The sequence below is a fragment of the Anabrus simplex genome, chromosome 10 (genome assembly GCF_040414725.1).
Source record: "Anabrus simplex isolate iqAnaSimp1 chromosome 10, ASM4041472v1, whole genome shotgun sequence".
Taxonomy (NCBI): domain Eukaryota; kingdom Metazoa; phylum Arthropoda; class Insecta; order Orthoptera; family Tettigoniidae; genus Anabrus; species Anabrus simplex.
In genome coordinates this window covers 31,824,208-31,847,961 of record NC_090274.1, presented here as the reverse complement: position 1 = coordinate 31,847,961, position 23,754 = coordinate 31,824,208, and the positions used below count along the sequence as shown (strand labels likewise).

At 39.8% G+C, this 23,754-nt stretch overlaps 1 protein-coding gene across 1 annotated transcript in view; it reads right to left on the bottom strand.

The window, feature by feature from the left end:
* Window positions 1–23,754, bottom strand: part of LOC136882400 (WD repeat-containing protein 91) — a 105,979-nt gene that overhangs the window by 67,833 nt on the left and 14,392 nt on the right. Inside the window, exons 5-6 of the mRNA XM_067155028.2 lie at window positions 23,515–23,717; window positions 15,138–15,262 (exon numbers count right to left, since the gene is read on the bottom strand). Of these exons, the coding sequence (XP_067011129.2) occupies window positions 15,138–15,262; window positions 23,515–23,717 (328 nt within the window). The remainder of the gene's footprint in view (window positions 1–15,137; window positions 15,263–23,514; window positions 23,718–23,754) is intronic.

Below are 23,754 nucleotides of genomic sequence, written 5' to 3'. Positions count from 1 at the left end.
GGTATGTCGATCTATATATATGCATTGATGTCGATTTGTAGCGATCGAGAAAGGGTGTGTCTGCTATTGTAATCAGTGCTCCCCACACTGACTGACAATAGGAATGGGGTTTTTCTCCAACTCCTGTGTAAGTGGCATTAGTAAGGAGGGCCTACCATTGGAATGAATAATTCACTTCTCGATTTGACTTGCAGGAGGCAAGGGAACATGCAATTTTGTCCAATACTCCCCTACCCGATTGTGTTTGGTTGCAGGTCGGGGTGCCTGTCATTATAAACATATGTACCCATCTAAAATGTGACTAGCATTAGGCATAGTGGCCTGCTATTTTAATGGAAACTCACCAACTCCGTGCGACTGGCAGAACGCTGGCTGGCAGAAGGAAAATGAGCCTGTCATTATAATGATAACTGCACAACTCAATTTTGACAGGTAGTAGGGAAGTTACCTGCCATTATAATAAAAGCAACTCAACTGTTTTCTGCCTGGAAGTAGGAAAGGGAGCCTGCAATTGTAACGAAAACTCCCCAAATCGCTTGCGACCGTGCAGTAGGCAATTGGGCCTGCAATTATAATTTAATCTTCCCAACTCGATTGTGAATGGCAGTAGGCAAGTAAGCCTGCCGTTTTCATTACAACTCCGCAACCCACACTTTACATTAGAAGCAACGTATGGGGACCACCCCATGCTATTTCTAGGATAAAGCTAAGGGTCATGAATTTTAAAACAATCTTAATTACTGCACGTACAGTATTTACTTTGATATCCATATAAAATGTAGAATACCGTAGCGAAACACGGATACGTTTCCTAGTAATAATAATAATAATAATAATAATATGAAATGTAAAAACATGTATGTTTAAGTTCTCTTTATACCATTCTAATACACAAGAACCTTGTTTATCTGGCCCTCATTCATCCGGATCTCCAGATTATCCAGATCAAAAGTAATAAAAAATATACTTGTACAGTATTTCTTTTACAGGGTCGGTTCTTCTTGAATATCTTTTCTGCCAAGGAGAGTTAAGGACACAAATTGGAAGCAAGTCGGCCACGGTCTATCAAAGGTACCGTCCCAGCATTCGCCTGGAATTGAGAATGGGAAACCGTGGACTCTTCAGAGTTCCTTGACACATTTGCGCGCATTCTCGGCTGCTTGGACGTAGATGTGAACGACGTAAATGACTGACTAAAAATGACTAATTCAGGCTACGGTATAATAACAGATGAATAAATTATTGCCTCTTGTTCCTCGGCAGGTAATGACGAGTGTGATGGTGAAATGGAAAATGAAACCGGCACTCCATCAGAAGAAACAATGATTCATGGAGATGCAGCAATGCAGCTGGACAAACTGATGGCGTATTTAGAATCCCAAACTGAAACCACACCGGCAGAATGAATGTTAGTAAAACGTCTCTGTGATCGTGCTGCGCACAAACAGTATACAAATGTAAAACAGAAAAAGCCCGCACATTATTTTAGTGCATAAAACAGAATCGTAAATGTAAGAAAGTGTTATTTTTTTTATACAATTGAAAAAAGGCATTACTGTACAACTTATGTTAATATATAACACTTATTGTATTTGTTTTTCAGTTTTTTCGAATTATCCAGATTTTTGATAATCCGGATCAGTTCCGGTCCAACTTAATCCGGATAAACGAGGTTCTTGTGTACTTAAAAGTTAGAATTTACACTAATATATAAGTAATAATAGAGCCTCCGTGGCTCAGACGGTAGCGCGTCGGCCTCTCACCGCTGGATACCGTGGTTTAAATCCCGGTTCCTCCATGTGAGATTTGTGCTGGACAAAGCGGAGGTGGGACAGGTTTTTCTCCGGGTACTCCGGTTTTCCCTGTCATCATTCATTCCAGCAACACTCTCCATTATCATTTCATCGCATTTATCAGTCATTAATAATCACCTTGGGAGTGGCGACCCCATTGTAACAACAGCCTATATATGGTTCATTCATTACATCCCTGACCCGGTCAAAGACTGGACTACCAGGTTGTAGGTTTTCATTTTCATATAAGTAATAATAATAATAATAACTCTACCTGGCAAAAAAGTTTGAAGCACCCAGAAGAAATAGTCAGATGTCAATGTAACTTAGTACACCCACACACCATCAACGGGTATGTAAACAATCAGAGTTGCAATTCTCTGTGACGGGCCATCAGAGTATTAGTGTTGTTCGTGTTTAGTGTTGTTATCAGGCCTGGAAGGATACCTAAGGGGCGTGAACAGCATCAGAGGTTGAGCGATTACTATAAAGGACACGGAGATGCCATGTACTCGTACAAGATAGCGTTATCAGCACCTGGAAGAGTTTGAAAAGGACTTCATTTTGGGTCTCCATTTGGCCAGCTGGACAAATTGTGCAATATTCAGATTTATGGGGCATTCGGATGTAACAGTGGCCCAATGATGTACTGCCTGGGAACGTGAGGACAGGCATACTCATTGTGAAGGTTCCGGTTGACCACGTCTGATCAGCGCTAACCCGGGACTTATTCGCCTTGCGTTAGCAATCTTGTACATGATGCAATGCTTCTCGTGGCATCATTTGTTGTTTGGGTCTCCTGGTGAGATTGAGAAAATTATGATCAGAACGAATGAAAAAATACTCGGCCGATCACAAGAACCTTCAAAGAGGATCGCTGTCCTGTGCACAACCACATGGTAACCCCTTCACATCCGTGCCTGCCTTGCAAGAAGATGTAATGGACTCCCTACAACATTCTGTATCATAGCGCACCATTGATCAGAGACTAGCAGCGGCTGGACTAGGGAATTACCAGCCCATTTGTAGACTGCCATTAACACCACAACACAAACGGCTGGGTTTGAAATGGTACCGTGATTGGGAAGCATGGAATGCTGATGAATTATGTTGCAGTGTGTTCAACGGTGAATCGTGGTTTTGCACTACCCTGGATGGCCACCATCTGTGAATACGTCGGCAACCTGGGGAGAGGTTCCTTTCTTCCAATGTTTTGGAGAGGCACAGCGGTGTTACTCCTGGCATCATGGTGTGAAGAGCTATTGGGTATGACTTCAGGTCATGGCTGGTAGTGATTGAGGGGAAACCTGACGGCACAACGTTATGTCATGGACAATCTGTGTCCTCTCATGCAACAGTATTGTGGTGCCATTTTTGAACAGGACAATGCTTGTCCACTCACGGTACATGTGTCTATGAACTCCCAGCGTGATGTTGAAGTACTCCTGTGGCCAGCAAGATCCCCAATGTCACCAATAGAACGTGTGTGGGACCAGCTCAGAAGTCAACTGCATCCCAGAGCCAGTATATCAAGGAGCAGTTACAACAACTGTGGGCTACCTTGCCTCCAACCGAATCAGTGCATGCATCCAAGCCAGATAGGGTGCAACTTCATACTGAAAAGTGGGCTCGTACTGCCAAATTCTCTGTAAATTTTACTCGAAATAACATCACCCATCCTCTCAACACGTGAAGTTCAATTTGTTTCCTCCTCTCTTCTGGGTCCTTCAGTTCTTTTTGTCAGGCAGTGTATCCTAATGAAAATCTGCAGCAGTGCTTCCTTTCTATTAGTCCACCGAAGAGGGCAAGGCAGTGCAAAGCTTTGGAGTGAGGCCAGCTGGCTAGTTTGTTGGTAACATTATGTTATGTCATGCTCCATAGGTTTCTGTCCCGAGCTACATCCACTCGTCCTGTAGGGTTCCTCTCTCTTCAAGATTATAAATTTCATTATTGGTTCCGTATTGTATTAAGATTACATGTAATTTACAAAGTTTATTCCACCTATTCAATACTGTACAATAATTGCAATGTCTATAAATACATTACAATATGTTATCAAGGGACTAGTTTTGACACTTGGCCTCTTTCACAAAAATTTTAAGTGGGAAGGAAACATCCGTGGCCTTAATTAAGCTACAGCCCCAGCACTTGCTTGGTGTGAAAATGGGAAACCATGGAAAAACATATCAAGGCTGCCGACAGTGGGTTCGAACCCACTATCTCTCGAATGCAAGCACATACCTGTGCGTCCCTAACCACACAGCCTAAAGAGCTTTAATACTCAACCTCACTATGTGCACTTATTGTTCATTTTCATCTGTATTATTTGTTTTCATTTCTTTCCTTCTTAGGTTAACACAGTTTTTAGTTTCAATTATGTTTTTTGTATTAACCCCTATTTCACTGAATTCTGTCGCAGCGAGTTGTTTTTTGCTCCACATGATGATGTAAATATTCTACATTATGCTAATTTAGTTTCTGTGCAGGCTCTCTTGTTTTTTCAGATGTTCTTTCATTATTTTTTGGCATTTTAAAGCTTATATTATGTAAATTATTTCACCCCCCCTTTTTTTTCACTGAAGATGGCTCAAACAAGCCGAAACATGTTTGAATTTCATTACTCCGTCTAATGATGGAATATAATAATGTATTGAATAAGGAGGACACACTCACTTTTTTCACCATTGTAAAGCTCCTAACTGCACAGCCGATTCTCCCGGTGACTCCATGATCATAGTGTATGGTAGTGATGGGCAGTCTGAAACAGGGACTCGATACTTTGAGACTAGCACCTGTTTGTCGTGAGAAATTTCGACAGATCAAGAGTGTTGTTGCCCGCATTGTGTGGCGAGCGGCATATCAAAGGCCTACAGGTAGTTGGGACTGAATGTTGTTTGTGCCGAGTAAGTGAACAGCCAACCATGGACCTTCTCCATTCTGGAAATACGTGTCAACAAGAGACTAAGCTATTTTAACGGAGTATAATGTAATTATAAAAGAGATGCATTCTGGTATTGTATGCAGTGGTAAGTATACAAATGAGTACTCGAAGTACTGAAACTGATCAGACTCCACATTCAATATCCATTTGACCTGTGCTTGTGTTTACCGACATTATGGTGAAAAAAAAGTAAACAATGTTAAAGAGTATTCGCTTCTTGCCCTCTTTCCTTGTATATTGACCTCCCAACACTTGTTTTGGTATCCTCACATAGTGGTACTAATCAAAGTAACACAGACCCATCCCCATATATAGTGGTACTCATCATCATCATTTCCCCTTGTCCAGCTCCTGGCAGGTTGGGGTGTTAATGACACTTCTGCACAACTGCCTCTCCTTCCACTACTCCCCTTGAATAACTATATTCCAGTCCAATTTTTTTTTTTTTTTAAATACTGTCCTTGACAGAGTCTACCTGCCTCCAACACTTGTTTTGGTATCCTCACATAGTGATACTAATCGCAAACTCATGCTGTTGCTCACATCTTCTTCTTCTTCTTCTTGGTATGTTTCTGCTTATGCAGGTCGTTCACAGAGCCTCTTCCACTCTTCTCTTTTTTCCCCACATTCTATCACTGTCTACCACTGTATTCCTCTCCGATTTACGTCACCCTCCACCTGATCCGTCCATCTTGCTCGTGGTCTTCCAATTGGTCTTCTTCCATTCTAGAGTTCTTCTTTGTAATCTTTTTTGTCCCAATCTTTTGACATGGCTGAAGCCTATTTCTCTCTATAGTTTCTTTTAGAGGATTGATCTGTAGCATGTTTCGTATTGTTCCATTTCTTATCTTGTCCCTCCTTGTTTTACCCAAGATCCCGTGCAGAAAGCTCTTCTCTGTTGCTTGTTATCTACTCAGATCTATTTTTTGTCCAAGTCCAACATTCTGATCCATAGGTCAATATTGGTAAATAATATGATTTATATATCATGATTTTTGCTTTGGTAGGTACTTTCCAATTTCTAATTATATCTGATACACAGTAATAAAATTTTGAGTAATTTCCTATCCTCTTCAAAATTTCTTCCTTGATGTTTCTTTTCCCAGTTAGCTTACTTCCTAGGTATTTGAAAGCATCTACTTCTCAAAGAATTTTTCCATCACACCTAACATCCTTCATTTATTTGTTTTCTCTACTGATTTTCATTACCTCACTTTTTGTTAAATTTATTTCCATGCCTGCTTCTTCAATTGCCCTCTGCCAGGTATTTAGTTGTTCTTCCAATTTTTGTTCATTTTCTTCCCATATAATTACATCATCTGCATATGCTACGACTTTCATATCATTCGTTGTTGACCCTTGGCGAACTTTCCTCATAATGTTGTTCCTCACATAATGGTACTAATCACAGGTAATTTCATGGTTCAAAATCCATCATTCCTTAGTCGCCCCTTTTACTTGCCTCTTTTGAAAGTCAGTGGATATCGTGGATGTATTCTTTGTCTGCATCCTCCACCCACAGTGGGTACAATTTCTCGAAATAAAAGCAAGGACAAACAAAACTATTCCCCTCCTAATTATGAGGTATAAGGATAATACAGTAGAGTGAACATAGTTGGTCATCACATAACTCCATCAATGGGAAACACCACAGATATACTAGTACCAGTCCCAATCTTGGAAAAAGTACAAGGGTAGGTATTCTACTCTGCAACAAGTCAGCCAAGATTTCAATGTTACATCATTATGTATGTGACCCACTACACTGACACATCCCAACATCACCGAATGGAGAGGCAAATGTGCAGGACTGCTAGTCCAGGACAGAGACAGGGAACATAAGCAAAGGAAAATTACCGATTTAGACAGTTTCTGCACCTTGACAGGAATAATGCCCATGATGAAGAAGAACAGAAGTTGATCCTCACATCACCATAGTGTCTGTCCAGCATGCTCATTTCTGGTCATTAAAGTGAGGATGAATCTTGTCGAAAGGCAAAGTGTAACCCTCGCCTACACCTCCCCTACTTGTCTGATGGCTGAATACAGGACAAGGACTGAAAAGCAGGACTGAGGAAGTTCAAGCCTTTTTCCCAAGTGGAGGAGGTGCAGGGAGCAATGTTCAGTGTTACCTACAGAAAAGTGTACTGTTAACCGAGTATTCTCTCGACAACCTTCTCCAGTTGGAATCAAGGCCAAAATAAATTCAACAAGTTAAAACAAAAAAATTACAATATTTATTGTACTGTGTAATAGTTCAGTCCATATCCAATACACCTAAGGTGAGATCACAAGATGTCTTAAGAGAGCCATCTACTGATAAGTTAGGCATAACCTTCAGGACACACAAATATAAAACTAGAATTTAAAATTCGTAAAAACATTAATCAGTCACATAACTAGCACCAGTCTTCATTCATAAATGCAAAGAACTCCAACTCAGTACAAAATAATGAATGGGTAAAAAAAAAAAAATGCATAGAAACTAGAAGTTCATCTTCATCGTTATAAAGACATGAAGGTTGCTTAAGAGAATCTAAATAAAAAGACACGGAAGGGAAGGAAAACACTTCAGTTTCTTTAAAGAGGCATTAAATGATCTTTGGTACGATCTTCAGATAAAGAGAATGCAACATCCTTTAGGAACATACCTTTTTACATTAACCCGTATCTTCCCATTGTCCTTTTAAAGACACCATGCAGAAATAAATGCATTTCCAAATAATATTTCTCTAGGTACCCTATGTGTAATGTGGAATTAGGCCACTTTCAAATGGATTAGAATCAACTAAGATGAGGGGTACAATTGCCCACTTCAAACTGTTGCTACTGTTGCTTCTGTTCACGAATGGCATTTGTATGCTATGTTTTGAGGCATTTAGCATAAAGGTGAGTTAATTTCTTGTTTTGGAAAATTTCTTTCATCAATTCTCTAATAATTGTCATATAATTTGAATTTAACCCTTTTTACTTTTTTGGTGTTATGTATCTCAAGAGTACTGCGTTCGTTAAGTGCTTGACCTCCCGACAAAGGTACATGCTTGAATCGTTAATGTTAATATTAATTCTAAAGTTAAATGTATACAAAGTATTGCTTCAAAATTCTTACTGAATTTTATAAACTGGTGTAAAGCAGACTTTCTTGTTTAAACTTACATCTCCAGTAAAGTAAGTAAAAGGTTCGATCTTAGACCTAGTTTCCTTGTTAGCTTCCGTTAACGTTGTCTCTGTAGCGATTTCCTACAAACTTGTTTTTTGTGTCCTTTCTGTTTTATTTCCCTGGTATTTTATGTTATGTTTGTGACATGCTCAACGGTTATACAGTATAAACTATAAAAATATGAGGATCAACAAAAGTGATTTATAAAGCTAAAATACTTAAAATGCATTCATTACGAATATTCAGGGTCATTCTCAACAATATGAACAATGTTTAGTATGTTGTGCGGGATAGGACACTGATAGTTTTTCCAAAAAGGAACCCATACCCGAAAATCCATAGTTTGGGCGCTGTGGAGACTCAAAGTTTGGTAACACCTCAGAAATGGGAATGGATGGGTGTGCATTCCATATTTTAGCAAGAAACCTCAATAAATCCAACAAGAGCATTAAATTTCAAAAAGAATTGGTATAATTTATAATCTTAACCATAATGGTTGATATTAAAATGGCCTGTATTGACAAATAATATATCACATGAATATATCCAATTAAATGTTATAATTAATGTTTATTATTAATTTCTGAGACCGTAATAATATTTCGAGCCGCTGAGGAAGAGAACTCTGTTTCCTGACACATGTACGGTTTGTAATAAATTTCATATTTAGTATTGACAAGGTGGACTTTTAATTGGATGTATTCATGTCGTATATGAGATTTGGTATTGTCAACCTCCAACTTGATTACAGAACCTACATTGGCGTTCAGAGATTGACGCAAATTATCAAATACCATACAGTATGTGTAGACTCTAGAACAGGGCCTCTCAGGGTACATGCACTTGGTGCATGCACTGTGCACAGTGCAAAAGACGACTTCCCTTGGTTGACCAGAGTGCAGACCCCCGCTCCTCGATTTGGAGCAATAGTGCTTACTCTCTCTTTCCTCACGCCTGTCTCGCTCGCTCCTCCTGTCTCCCTCTACCACACTTGCTCTAAATCTGAGCTGACTTGAGTCAAGTAGAGCCTAGCTTAGCCGAGTAGCCTAGTGACAAAGCGTTGGTCCGAGCTGAACCGAACGGGACAGATGCACAGTGCACGGAGCTCTTGCACCTCGATTTGCACGCGTTGAGATTTTGGGCATTTGAGAGGCCCTGCTCTAGAATCAAGAAGGTCGGCAACGGAACTCCTTTTGTAATTTAATAAATGATATGATGATCTTTGGTGGAGGTTTCCTGACAGAATATGGAACACACACCCTTCCCCATATCCAAGGTGATGTTGAACTTTGATATACCACAGCACCCGAACTATACATTTCCAGATATCTCTCTCGCAAAATTATCATACCGCATGCTAAGCACGGCATGTAATGAATTTCAGAATTAGATCTGTACTGACATAAATATGGTAATGTATTCTTAAGTTAAGAGATGTATTGATCCACATTTTCAAAACTAGTTGATATCCACCAAATTTACATGAAATTCACAATCGTATTAAGTAATACATGTTTTGTCATTCTTTGAGAACATCCTCGGCTACAACTGATCGTATATCATTGTTAAAAAACTCCAATCTATAAAGGTATACATTTAGAGATTAAAATATATGCAAAAACACATGACAAGTGCAACAGGCTTTGGCACAATTCCTATCCTCACCGCTAGATGGAGGCTTCATTCATTCCATCCCAGACATGGTCGAAGGAAACATTTAAAATGGAGAAAAACTGTCAATGTCTTTCTTTGTCTTGGTGCCCATTGTTCCTCTTAATACGAGTACAATACAGAAATGCAATTGCAGAAGCAAAACATTACTGTTATCAGAAACCACACTTTTAATCCAGATACTGATTACACGTTAAAACTGACCATCCTTTACTATAAATCAAGATCTTGTCATTATGTATAGCAAACTAATCAGGTATGGATTATCTGGTTTTCAGGTTAACCCTTCACGCCATAGGTTTATTGTATTCTTTCTTAATCTGTTTTCCCTACAGGGTTGGTTTTTCCCTTGGACTCAGCGAGGGATTGCACCTCTACCGCCCCAAGGGCAGTGTCCTCAAGAATGAAACTTTGGGTCAGGGAGAGACAACTGGGGAGATGGAACAGTACCTTGGCCAGGCAGCCTCACCTGCTATACTTCTGGCTGATGGGAAGATCGGAAGGGATAGGCAAGGAAGAGGGAAAGAAGCGGCCGTGTCCTGAAGTTAGGTACTATTGCCTGGAGGAGAAGTGGGAAACCACGGAAAATCACTTTGAGGATGGCTGAGGAGGGAATCGAACCTCCCCTCTACTCAGTTGACCTCCCGAGGCTGAGTGGACCCTGTTCCAGCCCTCGTACTACTTTTCAAATTTCGTGGCAGAGGCAGGAATCGAACCCAGGCCTCAGGGGTTGGCAGCTAATCACACTGACCACTACACCACAGAGGCGGACTTTGTTGTATTATCATTATTTTTATATTATTTTTGTTACAGCATTTTGAATACCTGTGAATCATGCGCTTGAAATTCAAGTGTGCTTTCGATTTGAAGTGTGCTGGTTCAAAAACTGAACACTAAGCAATGTAGTGTATAGCAGTTCTTTGAGTGCTCTTTGATTACAGTCATGGCTATGAAGTGAAAGAAAGTGCTTTTAACTTTAAAAGAAATGGCTTGAACTAATTGACACGTTCAAGAAAGGAGTATCAGTAAAGAAATTAGTGAATGATTATAGGATTGGTGTTCAGACAGTAAGAAACTCTCAGAATTACTAGTCGCCTCACGAGAAGTAGCACAGATGCGAGCGGTAAGCACGGCTATCTCAAGGTTCTGTCCACGAACTGAGGTGGTGTCGTGAAGTTTCAAAGTGGTAGTGCAATTGTGTTTTGGTTACACATTTATTGTAAGTACTGCGTAACGAACAGTTTGATAAGGAATATGCAGGAGCTCGCATTGTCTGTCATGAGTAATGTTTGTAGCTAAGAGTGTAGTATCTGTTGCTCGTCCTGTACCTAAAAGCTGCCGCGATTTCTGGTCAGACACAGATGTAATTTTTATATCTGTCTACTTTCTTGATAAAAGTGGTTATTGAATGTATTAATTGTTTAGACATTATTGCACTTTCAAACAGTATTGTGTGTTCTGTATTATTAAAAGTTTCATTGTGCATTAAAATGCATAAACTCATATTATCCGTGTTTTCAGTTACTGTATCCGTGTGAGCTTGCCCAGTGACTATCTCAGATAATCAAGAGTTTGCTGTACTGTATATGGAAAAATACAGACACACTCCTCAATATGTATGACAATATTTATATTCATCTTGATCAAAGATATAATTCCAATGGAAACCTTAATGAAATTTAAGAAAAAAATTAATATCCTTTTCGATGAACTAATTACAATTTATTTCAAACAACAGGATAACAATTCAGCTAGGGTCACTAATACGCAAGCTTCTTTCCCCCGGCCCCTCCCTTCACCTAGCTCAGTGAATCAAAGACGAAAATATGACGACATGAGTTCTGGCAATTACGAGCAACACCTTCTAATACTACAGGCCTTGCAACCAGCTTGAGAACCATGACATCACAAGGTTAGGCTGACCATTGGAGAGTACATGACTTAAAAGTTTTACTGCAATAAGCATGACTGTGAAGGCATCTAGACGGCAAAAATTGAAACTACTCAATTTATTCCCATGAATGCAGAATACTGAAGTTTGCAGTCTAGGAAATAATGCCTCCAATTCTGTCTATCATGTGGTGAGAAACAGGACATTATGTGGAAAGGTAATGTCTGGTATAGCATAACATTCAACTAAATATAGATACTGCATTAGTACTGATTGAATTTCTCGATATGAGGCACAGAAATTAATAAAATAATGTTATTTTGGTTTTACGTCCCACTAACTACTTCTACAGTTTACGGAGATGCCGAGGTGCTGGGATTTAGTCCTGCAGGAGTTCTTTTTATGTGCCAGCAAATCTACCGACACAAGGCTGACGTATTTGACCACCTGCAAATACCACCGTACTGAACCAGGATCGAACCTGCCAAGCTGGGGTCAGAAGGCCAGCGCCTCAACCATCTGAACCACTCAGCCTGGTGCACAGAAAGCAAGTTTTTATAACTGCATTACTGAACCACCCAGTATAAATGTTAATGGCTGCAGCGTTAACTGTATGTTGAGCGAGGTAATGTACTGTGGCTGTTAAAAGATGATTTTGTAAATTAAAAAAATATTAAAATTGAACATTTCGTGTTACAAGTGCACAAGATGGTGTTTTAATGTTGACAAAGGACCCTGAGAAGCTATTGTATCATTTCCAAAAGACAACAGACTTCGGCAGAAATGGATTACAGCAATACATTGGTACAACATTAGAGTTGTCAGGAATTGAAAGGTAAGCTTCGCACTTTTTACTTATTTGGGAATATGTCTCCATTATTATAGCTCATAAGGTAAAAGCATTCGAAATATAAAAGGTTATAAAAACAGATTTTTCTATAATTGTCATTATATGCACTGATTAGATGGGAACAAGGTTCAATCAATCAACACTGATCTGCATTTAGGGCAGTTGCCTAGGTGGCAGATTCACCTATCTGTTGTTTACCTAATCTTTTAAAAATAACTGCACAGAATTTAGAAATTTATTGAACATCTCCCTTGATAAATTATTCCAATCCCTAACTCCTCTTCCTATAAACAAATATTTGCCCCAATTTGTACTCTCAAGATTAATTTTCTATGTGAGCTGTTAAGTATGTTAGGTGCACACAAAAATCATCATACTGTATAATCTTCAGACTTTTTGATTTTGTATTCAATATCACTACATGCTTAAAAGTTTGTGAGAAGCTCTGGGAATCTAATATGGCCTCATCTTAACACACTGCATCAAGTTTGTGCAAGCTATACAATTAATCCTGCCACAGAGCAAAGGGATGACAATTTTCTGCTCCACATAAACATAAGTTCACATTTTTGGTGAATATGATCATGTTATTTCACTGTTTGACAAAATTCCACCAGAAACCTTACTTAGATTACACAGGTGGTAACATTTTAGGTACATTTTATCCCATAATAGCTGTCTTACTTGGAGGTAAAAATGTATTGCTTTGCTGATTCAATAACATTTTAGATACAGCCTTTAATTCGAAAAATGCAGCACTATAAAGATGTTGTCCACAGTCTTCCTGTGAGAAATATGCAGGAAGGATTGTTCACATTTATTCAGCAAATAGTTTCTGGTTTGGAGTTGATAGGTTTGCAAGTAGTATGTGTTGTAACTGATAACAATTCATTCAATAGAAGGGCAATGTCATTCTTTGCTACCCCACCCCAGTTATCTACCGTTTGTATACATCCTTGTGATGAAACTCGGACTCAATTTTTGTGTGTTGGATTCTGTTCACATCTTCAAGTGAATCTGAAGCAATTGGGTACATCAATAACATCCTGATCACACAATTATGTGCCCCTCATTTGAAACTTTCCCTGAATACACACAGTTGTTGACTATCTATTTATATATATAAAATAAGAGTTTTGTCTGTACAATGCTCAGAATTTAAAAGAGAATGGTATTACTGTATCAGTCGTGTCCACATTAACAAGGAAATGCACATATTTTCCCTCATTTCTGTTTGTTTGTTTGTTTGTATGTATGTATGTATGTATGTACGGTCATGACGAGGAAATGACTCAAAAGAATTTAATGAAAATCGGTATGTGAAGTTGGGGAATGAGTCACTACAATCTGAGCTATAAATAATGTTATTGACACTGAATGAAATGGTAGTTTAAGGGAAGGTCTAAAGTTTAATTCTCAAATATCTAAGTTTATTAGTGGTCCTATCGATAAATACTACATAACGAAAGTTATACAGAATTAAATTTCCGATTATTTATGCCTTATACATTTTTAACATACTGGCTATGATAACTGAGAAATTCATTAATTTTGATTTTTATTGTTAAGTCCACATCAACACCGAGCATTGCTAAAATGAAAATATTGCTCAATCGTGTTAAGTGCCAATGGTTTTTGTCAGGATTGTCTTAAGGTATAAAACCGCGTGGTCATTGGTCCATCAACAAGAAAAATTGTGGAGGTGATTATAAAAATGAGAAAAAATTGTAATGGAATGCCCTTTAAGAATAACACTTGAATAAGACAAGAGGGAACCATGAAAAAAGAAAGGAATCCTTTTACATTACATACCCTAATATCACAGAGTCAGAATAAAACTAGATGTGAAGGCCTACAATATAGAAAGCTCACAAAATTTATCAACAATAACATTACATTAACCATTGTTTGTTGTGCAGTGCTTTGTCTCTTCAGCTGCCACTCATCTCCGATAGAGGAGATTACTGCTGTGTGCTGAGTAAAATAGCCTACGTGAATATTGGCGGAAAATAGCTGGAGAGTTAGAGAACTTTTTTTTTTAGTATACCATTCATCTGGTTCATGAATTTTCTGGTAACTATTGGCACGTAACACACTGGTTCATCATAGTAATCCAGCTGTTCGATCCCCCACTCTGACGTGCTGACTGGAATGAGCAGTGTGCCATCTTAACGGAATACGGCACAGGAGTGTTCATAGCTGTCTGCGGCCTGCTCATTCTGCAGCGAAGCAAGGGAACATCAGCTAGTAATCTATAAAATAGCTGCACGACATTGAGAGTACCCAGATACTTAAATATGGCAGTAGACATAATTTTAAAGTATCAAGTTCGTTAGGAGTAGGATTGGAGTGACAATTTGGACAGATGGAGGAGGTGGTGAAAGAGGAACCCTTAACAGCTAGAATAGAAAGATTCAAGATTAGTGGAGAACAAATTAGCAAAGATTGCCAACAAGGATGTTTGATGTGAGAATAGAACGAGGAAGACCTAGAGAAAGGTTCAAAGTGTTGAGGACGATGTAGAAACCCGAGGACTTGAATGCAGAAAGAAGACAACAGAATGTGGACAGAGAGAATGGGTTATGTTCCCAGTATACCCGACCGAAGGCTGGAAACTATGTTTGAGATTATGATGATGAAATTTGAATACTCAAAGCAAACTTAAACGATCTCCTATTTCTCAGCAGATCACAATAAAAACCTCCGACTCAGATCTATTCAGTGCAGCATATAAAATATTTAAATATAAAATTAGAAACAAGCATGTCCCGAGGCAGTATGCCCTAGCAGTAGAGGGAACTCTTAAGAATTGAAACATCAGTGAGAGCTACCTGTCACTGGCTGCTGGCTAACTTTACGGCTGAGGATGGGGCTCGTGGGCAGTCCGCTTCCAATGTTGCGGATCAGGTTCTTCAACGTCTTGCTCTGAGTGTCGCTGCTCGACGACAATGCCTCCCTGTAAATTAAGTTTGTTGGGATTCATTTAAGATTTAGATAACCCAAAATAATACACACGACTAGAGGGCAGATTGCTATCCACTAAAAACTGCAAAATATGCAAGCATATATGTACTAAACAACAGGTATATATACATACTAATACATACTATGCAAAATACTTGTTTTTCCTCATGTATGAAGTTGGTTCTCCAAATATCGATGATGATGGTGGTGGTTGGTTTTTTTTTTTGCAAGTTGCTTAACGTCGCACCGACACACATAGGTCTTATGGTGACGATGGGACGGGAAAGGGCTAGGAGTGGGAAGGAAGCGGCCGTGGCCTTAATTAAGGTACAGCCCCAGCATTTGCCTGGTGTGAAAATGGGAAACCACGGAAAACCATTTTCAGGGCTGCCGACAGTGGGATTCGAACCAACTATCTCCCGAATACTGGATACTGGCCGCACTTAAGCGACTGCAGCTATCGAGCTCGGTTGGTGGTTGTTTAAAGTGGCCTAATAGCTAGGTCATTGGCCCCTAATGGTACGAGGTTCAACAAAATTAAAATTAAAACTTCAAAATGTATCTGCTGACTAAAACATGAAACGAATGGTGATGGAAAAATTATCGTGAAACAAAAACTATCAGCTAATCTAATTCACAATGTCTTCATTACTTTTTTTTTTTTTTTTTCTATTTTGCTTAATGTCGCACCAACACAGATATGTCTTATGGCAACGATGGGATAGGAACGCTCTAGAAAGTGGAAGGAAGCAGCCGTGGCCTTAATTAAGGTACAGCCCTGGCATTTGCCTGGTGTGAAAATGGGAAACCACGGAAAACCATCTTCAGGGCTGCCGACAATGGGGCTCGAACGCACTATCTCCCGATTACTGGATATTGGCCGCACTTAAGCGACTGCAGCTATCGAGCTCGGCATCTCTTCATTACTGGGATGATACTCATTATCTAAAGGGGTCCAAAATCCAGGTCACCAGTCCCTCATAATGGGACTAATGACTGGTAGAGCAGAACCATTATGTGCCTTCTACAGTGGTACTAATCACTGATAATGCAGACCCATGGTAAGTCACACACAATGGCACCACTCACAGGTAGCACAAACCTATAGTGTTTCGAATATAAGGGTACTACTCACAAGCAACGCACACAGTGGGACTAATCACAGGCCATGTATATTCATGGTGTTCCTCACATATTGGTACTAATCATAGGCAATGTAGACCCACGGTGTCTCACACATCATGGTAACGCCCACAGACAACACCAACCCACGGTGTTCCTCACATAATGGTACTATTCTCAGACAATGCAGACCCATGACTTTACTCACATAATGGCACTAATCACAAGCAACGTAAACACAGGGTGTTTCTCATAAAGTGGTACTACTCATAGGTAACGCAGACCCATTTTGAACACAGTGGAACCAACTGGTGGAATACACACAATGACCATTATCACAAACAAGGCCCAGACCCATAGTGTTTGGAACATAATGGTACTGCTCCTATGTAACGTAGACCCATGGCTTTTCTCGCAACGTGGTACTAGTAGCAAGTAACGTCAACCCATGGTGTTCAGCATGTAATGGTACTAATCACAAGTATTCTCATGGTTCTAAAGTCATCATCCCTGGGTCGCCCGTTTTAGTCGCCTCTTACGACAGGCAGGGAATACCATGGGTGTATTCTTCGCCTGCGTCCCCCATCCATAGGGGGTTCTCCAGATACCCTCTGCTGAAGTAGAATACTTGTAGCTACTTTTTCTTTTGACATGATTTGCTTACCGGTCTTCATACAAAGAAGAGATGAAAGTATAGGTTATAGACCCAGCGAATTTGCAATGCACTGAACAGGCTTGCCAAAGTCGGAGCATTATACAAAGATACTGAACAACGGGAAAGAATGATGGTAGATAGGTTAGAGCTACAAAATATTGGTCTGGAGAACACAATTGGTCTGCACTGGTCAGGTCGGACTAGCGAAAGGACCACAGGAACATAGAAAATGGTATCATTACTTAGTTTCAAGCCGACTCCTTTTATTTCTATATGAGTAAGAATATTTTTTGGAGTGGGTGGGTTGGATCCTGGCATGTATCAAGGAAGGAATGCCACCGAAAAAAAAAGAAGGTATACATTGTCAAGCTGTTGTTAATATTGTGGACTGTCAACGACAACGCACTGTAAAGGATTCCAGCTGCAAATGGAATTTTTAAATATTCATTCATTTGCATTGTTGTATGGATTTTAATATAAATTTTATGTATGTTTTTTTATTTTTTATTTATTCATATCAGAAGAAATACATCATATAAAGGATTAGTTAAGAAAGAAAAATAATTAAATAGGCCTAACTGGTAAAAAACATACTAGAGGTACATTCAAAGTAACAATTATATCATATCGGACCAGAATTTGGCAAGATCTCTACAATTTGGTGTGGCCTTCACTAAATCTTGCATGGTGCAAACAAGAGAGCAGGAGTTGCAATTAAGGAGGTGCGCCACAGTTTGTTCTTCTCCGCAGACACAGAGGGTTGACTCTTCAGATAGACCCCACTTCTTCATATTGTTCTTAGATCGACCGACCCCGGACTGTAGCCTGTTCAGACTCTTCCATGTAGACCACGACACTTCATAACCGGCTGGAAGAGTTTCAGATCCATCCACCAACCCACCCACCCATCCATTGCGATGAAGGTTTCTGGATCTCCAGGTAGTTAGTCTTGATGATTGAGGTGACTCCGAAAGGCACTCTGTAGAATAAAGAAAACTTCTTCTCGATTTCAATCGTTGTTGAGCCGGTTGATAATCATGTCATGGATGTGTTTGTGAAATGTCTACTTTAGATTTTTCATGTTTGACAGCTACTTCACGTCTAATATCTGGGGGAGCAATGCCAGTCAAGCAATATACCTTATCACAAGGTGTAGATCTTAGGCAACCAGTTATAAGCTGGCAAGTTTCATTTAAAGCAATACCCACCTGTTTGGCATGACATGATCTTTACCAAACAGGGCATGCATATTCTGCTGCAGAGTAGCTCAATGCTAAAACAGTAGTTCTCATTGTTTGAGCTTGCATTCCCCAGCTGGTACCGCATAACTTGCGAAGAATGGAATTTCGCGTAGATACTTTGTGTTTCGTGTTAAGACAATGTTGTTCATACGTGAGTGCACGATTCCAGAGTCACCCCTAGATATTTAGGTGTTGAGCAATGATCCAAGAGAGCACCTTCCCAGAAAATCTTCAGGCCACGGCTGCTTCCTTTCCACTTCTAGGCCTTTCCTATACCATCGTCGCCATAAGACCTATCTGTGTCGGTGCGACGCAAAGCAAATTGTGTAACACCCAATCAATTTAAAATGGTATGGATCACCTTTATGTCATATGGGCATATTATATCTTGAAAGAACCAAAACATGCAAATATGCCAAAATCTGCCTCTACACGTGACAGTTTATTTGCAGAACTGGTAATCTTTAAAATTTTGAAATTGAAAATTTAACACTTTGTTTCAACATTTAGCAATTAACAGCATTTACATATTTCTGATCCATCTGAAAAAAATGTACATCGCAGTGGATGTAAAATTATATGATTCTGTTTCAAAGTAGAATTTATTTCCAAAGCTGGTATTCTGGTGAATACTAATTTATTTGTAAGAAAGCGGTTGCATAAATTAAGTTTTCACTAATAGTGATGAAAAGCAATTAAGTAAAGTCTGTAGGTAGATAGGGACCACATCTAAATAGAAGGATAATAAAAGTAAAGCCTTGAAGGAGCAACTTAATTTATACAGACAACAGTATTTTCACATGCAAGACATGCAGAACTTATTTGTTATTCTTTGCTTTACGTCACTCAGATAGGTCTCATGGCGACGATGGGGTAGGAAAGGGCTAGGAGAGAAAAGGAAGCACCTGTGGCTTTTAAGGTACAGCCCCAGCATTTGAATGACGTAAAGCACACAGCACCATCGTCGTTTAGCTGTTAGAGGACTGAATTTATAAGCTCAAAATTGTCTGCATAACAGCACACCGCATCCAGCCAAGTACCCCACCTGGGTAACAGCAAATCACTGGCACATTGATTAAACTCGCACGACTTGGTACCTTTAATTTGGAGAAATACTCCTTATTGTTTCAGCAACATGGTGCATACCATGGGCTAAACCTGTTAAATAAGGTTTTTATACATATATTACTTGCAGTGTTGCCAATCCATAAATCTTTCCTCCACTAAATTTTAGTTGAAAATCCGCTAAATTCCGAACTGAAGCAAAACAGCATATACCAGCTGTTTTAAGAGAAGAACTCATCATCTTGTCCTCCGTGCACTATATACTCTGAAGCAGATGTGCTGAGTTGAGGTCCTGTGGTTTCACGTGAAGCCACATGGTACTATTCTTTTTCAAAGAATATGCTGGCAGTTCACAGCAGCAAAGCCCATACGGAAATTTTAAAATCTATTTCGAAAGTTATTTTCACTTTCATTACTGTTTTCATTGTTTTTGATAAGTGTGCAAAGAATTAATGTCAAACAATTTCGCATTTATCTTGCACTGCCAGTAGATGCACCGTCCATATTTGATTCACTGGGAAGCTCAACCAACTAGTCTAGTTTAATTATTTAACTACCCTTTACGAAATATCCGACTAGTTTTTAACCTTTTCTTTCGATGTACCAATAAGAACCTGATGTCAAAAGAAATACGCTATCAAACACGACACTGCCTGGCTCATCAAGAGCACAGTAATGATTGTAACAAAAACTGACTGAGACTGTGGGCCAGAGCTGGTCTACAAAACGAGTAGACCTAGTAGTATACAGGATGAGTTCAATACTACAGGAATAAGTAGACTATTATGTCATACTAAGTTCTATTTTTTGTCTCACCTGGTGACGAAAGGTGATATTGTTACCGCTAAAAAAAGTTTGAAAATTCGTCAAAAATTCCGGTGTCCGCTAAATGGAAAATTTATCCGCTGTTCCATTTAAAAATCTGCCAAATTTGGCGGAAAATCCACTGATTTGGCAACACTGTTCAGCGTATGGCACACAATCTGCATATAAATGTGTATGTTGGGTATTCAGCCCGAAGGCTGGTTTGACCCTCTACAGCTCCACCAACAGCTGTCATAGATAGCCTAGGTGTCATTGAAGAGGCATACTAGGGAAAGGAGGAGCAAGGTAGTTTCCCGTTGCATATAAATAATTGAATATATTCCAATAACAAGAAAAAACAATTTCTTATCAGGATGTCCAGCCCTTCTATCCACTCTAACACGGCGTCTGATGGAATCGAGAAATCAGCCCAGCTACCCGAGTAAGCACATATCTTGAAGCTGCCGATGATATGAGCGATGGCTTGCCATGGGGCACCGGAGTTGCATTCCGGTGACGTTATGCAGGTCCGCTTGTAGAGCGAGTCCCTGCATCTTCCATATTTGAAAGAGAGAGAGAGCGAGATAGATAGAAAGAGAGAGAGAAGAAGAAGAAAAGTTCAATGAATCATCTAGGTGTACAGAGTTTCAAAGCTTGCCATGCTTTAACCATGTTAGGGGTAGTGTCTGTAATTAATTGAGGCACTTTATATCAGAAGTCATCAGGCCACAGAAGCACCACAGCACATCTGTTAGTTACCTCAAGATGAACACTTGTCAGTAAAATAAGACTGTGATGGATCACATTTCAACGCACGAACTATGACATTGGCTACATGACGGTCAGTAGCATGACAGCTGTCTCGTTCATTTTTGTAAGAGTATTGGAAAAATTATCACTGTGCAAAGATCTTGACAAAATTCAGTTGTGTGTTACCTAACGCATAATCCGCGGCGGACGATCTTGTTAAACAGCTTTCATATCGGTACCCCAGTGTTGTTCCACATTAAAATGCTTCTGAGCCGATACTTCACAGAGTTTACAGTATTAAAAGTCATTACTACTAAAAATCTATTCCTCAAATTCTTGAACGAAATGCCTCAGTTTTGCACTCTCTAAACACTTCCCTCTAGGCATGTTGAAATCACACTGAAAGACTGCAGTTGCGATCTCAAAGAACAGTTGAAGGGTTAGGCAGAGGTTAGCTCATTTGCCCCTTGCTTTTCCAGGAAACAAAAATCCTGGCAACACGACCATTTCAAAACACTGTCTTTCATTGTCAAGATTGAGCTCATTAGGAATTTTCAATTAGCCTTCTTTGTCCATGCTTTTATGCTACCTTCTAAAAATAGACTAAAGCTGAGAAATATTTCTCCCACAGAAAGACACCCCTTACCTGTCGCAATAGTGTTATATGAAAGTTTGCTAGAGAAATTCATGTGTCAATAATATAAAACACTACGGAATATGACAAAAATATGACTTCATATTGAATAAATCAGAAAATGACCAGTATCTCAGAAAGATCCAAACTATGACTAAGGCAAAATAAACACCCTGCAATTTCCTTCAGAAGACTTACACTTACGTTTTTACACAGTTAGAAAATCAAAATAAAGCTCCTACAACAAATATGACATCATAGAAATACACCCCTTACTCATACCAATATCATTGACTTGAAGATATAGGGAAGGTGACAATATACAACTCTGTCTGACATGTTTCAACATTGAAGTCAATATCTTAATAGACCCATCCTCACATATAGCTTGGAAACTACCATGTTGATAAAGATGTTGATTCCCATACGGAACCTAAAATATTTGTTCCAATATTGGTATTAACTAACATGTTAATGAGACAAGTAAACACAAAACTCCAAGTTGCAGAAATGAAGTGCCTACACACCATAATACAGAAGACCAGAAAGGACAAGTTCAGGAATGAAAAGTCCAAGAGGAGGTGAGAATAGGAGACACTCTACTACAGAGGATTCTAATGATGATGATGATGCTTGGTGTTTGAAGGGGCCTAACATCGAAGGTCATCAGCCCTACAGAGGATTCAGTGATGATGATGCTTGTTGTTTAAAGGGGCCTAACATCTAGGTCATCGGTCCCTAATGGTACAAAATAAGATGAAAAGTAATGTCAAATTAAAGGTCCAAAATCCTCCACTGACCAGAATTCAAAACGTGAGGACGAAAAATGAATGGGTATGAATTTAAAACAATCAGTGGAACCGACCCACAGTGCTTCACATTCACAGAAACTGACGTAAAACAATAATGTTACTGACCAAGGGACTGCTTCTAAAGCACAATACTGAATCGATGATGCTTGCAGTCCAAAGGGATCCAAAATCCAAGTCATCGGCCCCTCATAATGGTACTTAGCACTAGGAAAGTAAAACAATGGTATTTGTCATGTTGTGGTACTAATCGAAAGTAGCGTAAACTCGCGGTAGTCTACACATTATGGTACTACGCACAGGTAATGAAATTCGCACATGTAATACAGACCTATGGTGTTTCGCACATTGCGGCGCCATTTACAGGCAACGCAAACCTATGGTGTTCATCACAGAAGTGTACTAAGCACACGGACTCGTACTATCCCATGGTGTTCCTCACATAGTGGGTACTAATCATAAACAAGGCAGACCCATAGTGTCACTCATATAGTGGTGGTACTACTTACAAGTAGTCGCAAGGTTCTAATTCGATCATCCCTTGGTCGCCCTTTACTACAGGCAGGGGATACCGTGGGTGGATTCTTTGCCTGCATCCCCCACCCACAGGGGAATGTGCATTTGGTCCGTGAGAGCTATTTTACTTTGCTCAAATCTGCCAGCAAACCGTTTAGCCCCGCCCCACTATCCGCCACCTGGGCCTCGTTACGTGGGAGTATCACCTCTCCGCCTGCTATGCCAGCGTAGTAGGTTCGTGGCAGAGGATCCAGAAACCAAAACTGAAGGCCATGTAAGAAGGATGAGTGCAAGCAGGACTACAAGAAGGGAATATGAAGGAGAAGTTAAAGGAAAAAAGTCCAGTGGGCAGACCCAGAGGAAAATGGATTGATCTGGTGAAGAAAGATTTCGAGGAGAGAGAACAAGTTTCAGAGAAGATTATAAGAGAATAGTGGTTCACGGACAAAGATGGAGGGGGCTCATACACCACACCTGGGCAACTGAATATGGTCAACGATGATGATGATGACCTTAAAAAATGTAATAGACTAATATTCATCCCTATTGGGCAGGACCTTCCCTTCAGAAGTACTTGTGGCAATCAACTGAGCACAGATCTTGTAATTAATAGGTGCATGCATCCCATATACCCAATGTTACACTTACTGAGCAATGACGTAGAAGTCATCCATGAGTTCAGTCTGCTGGGGAACGTCTGAAACAGCAGCAAGATCAGTCACGGTGCTGGCACCGCGGGTACTGTCCAGGAGCATGGCCACACGCAATTTGAGCGCCTCGTTCTCGTCCTGCAGCTTCTTCATCCGGATAGCATCTTCCTCATAACTGCACAGGGTTGGCTGAGGCATGCACTGGAAACAGGACAAACTTTTGATAATATTCCGTGTA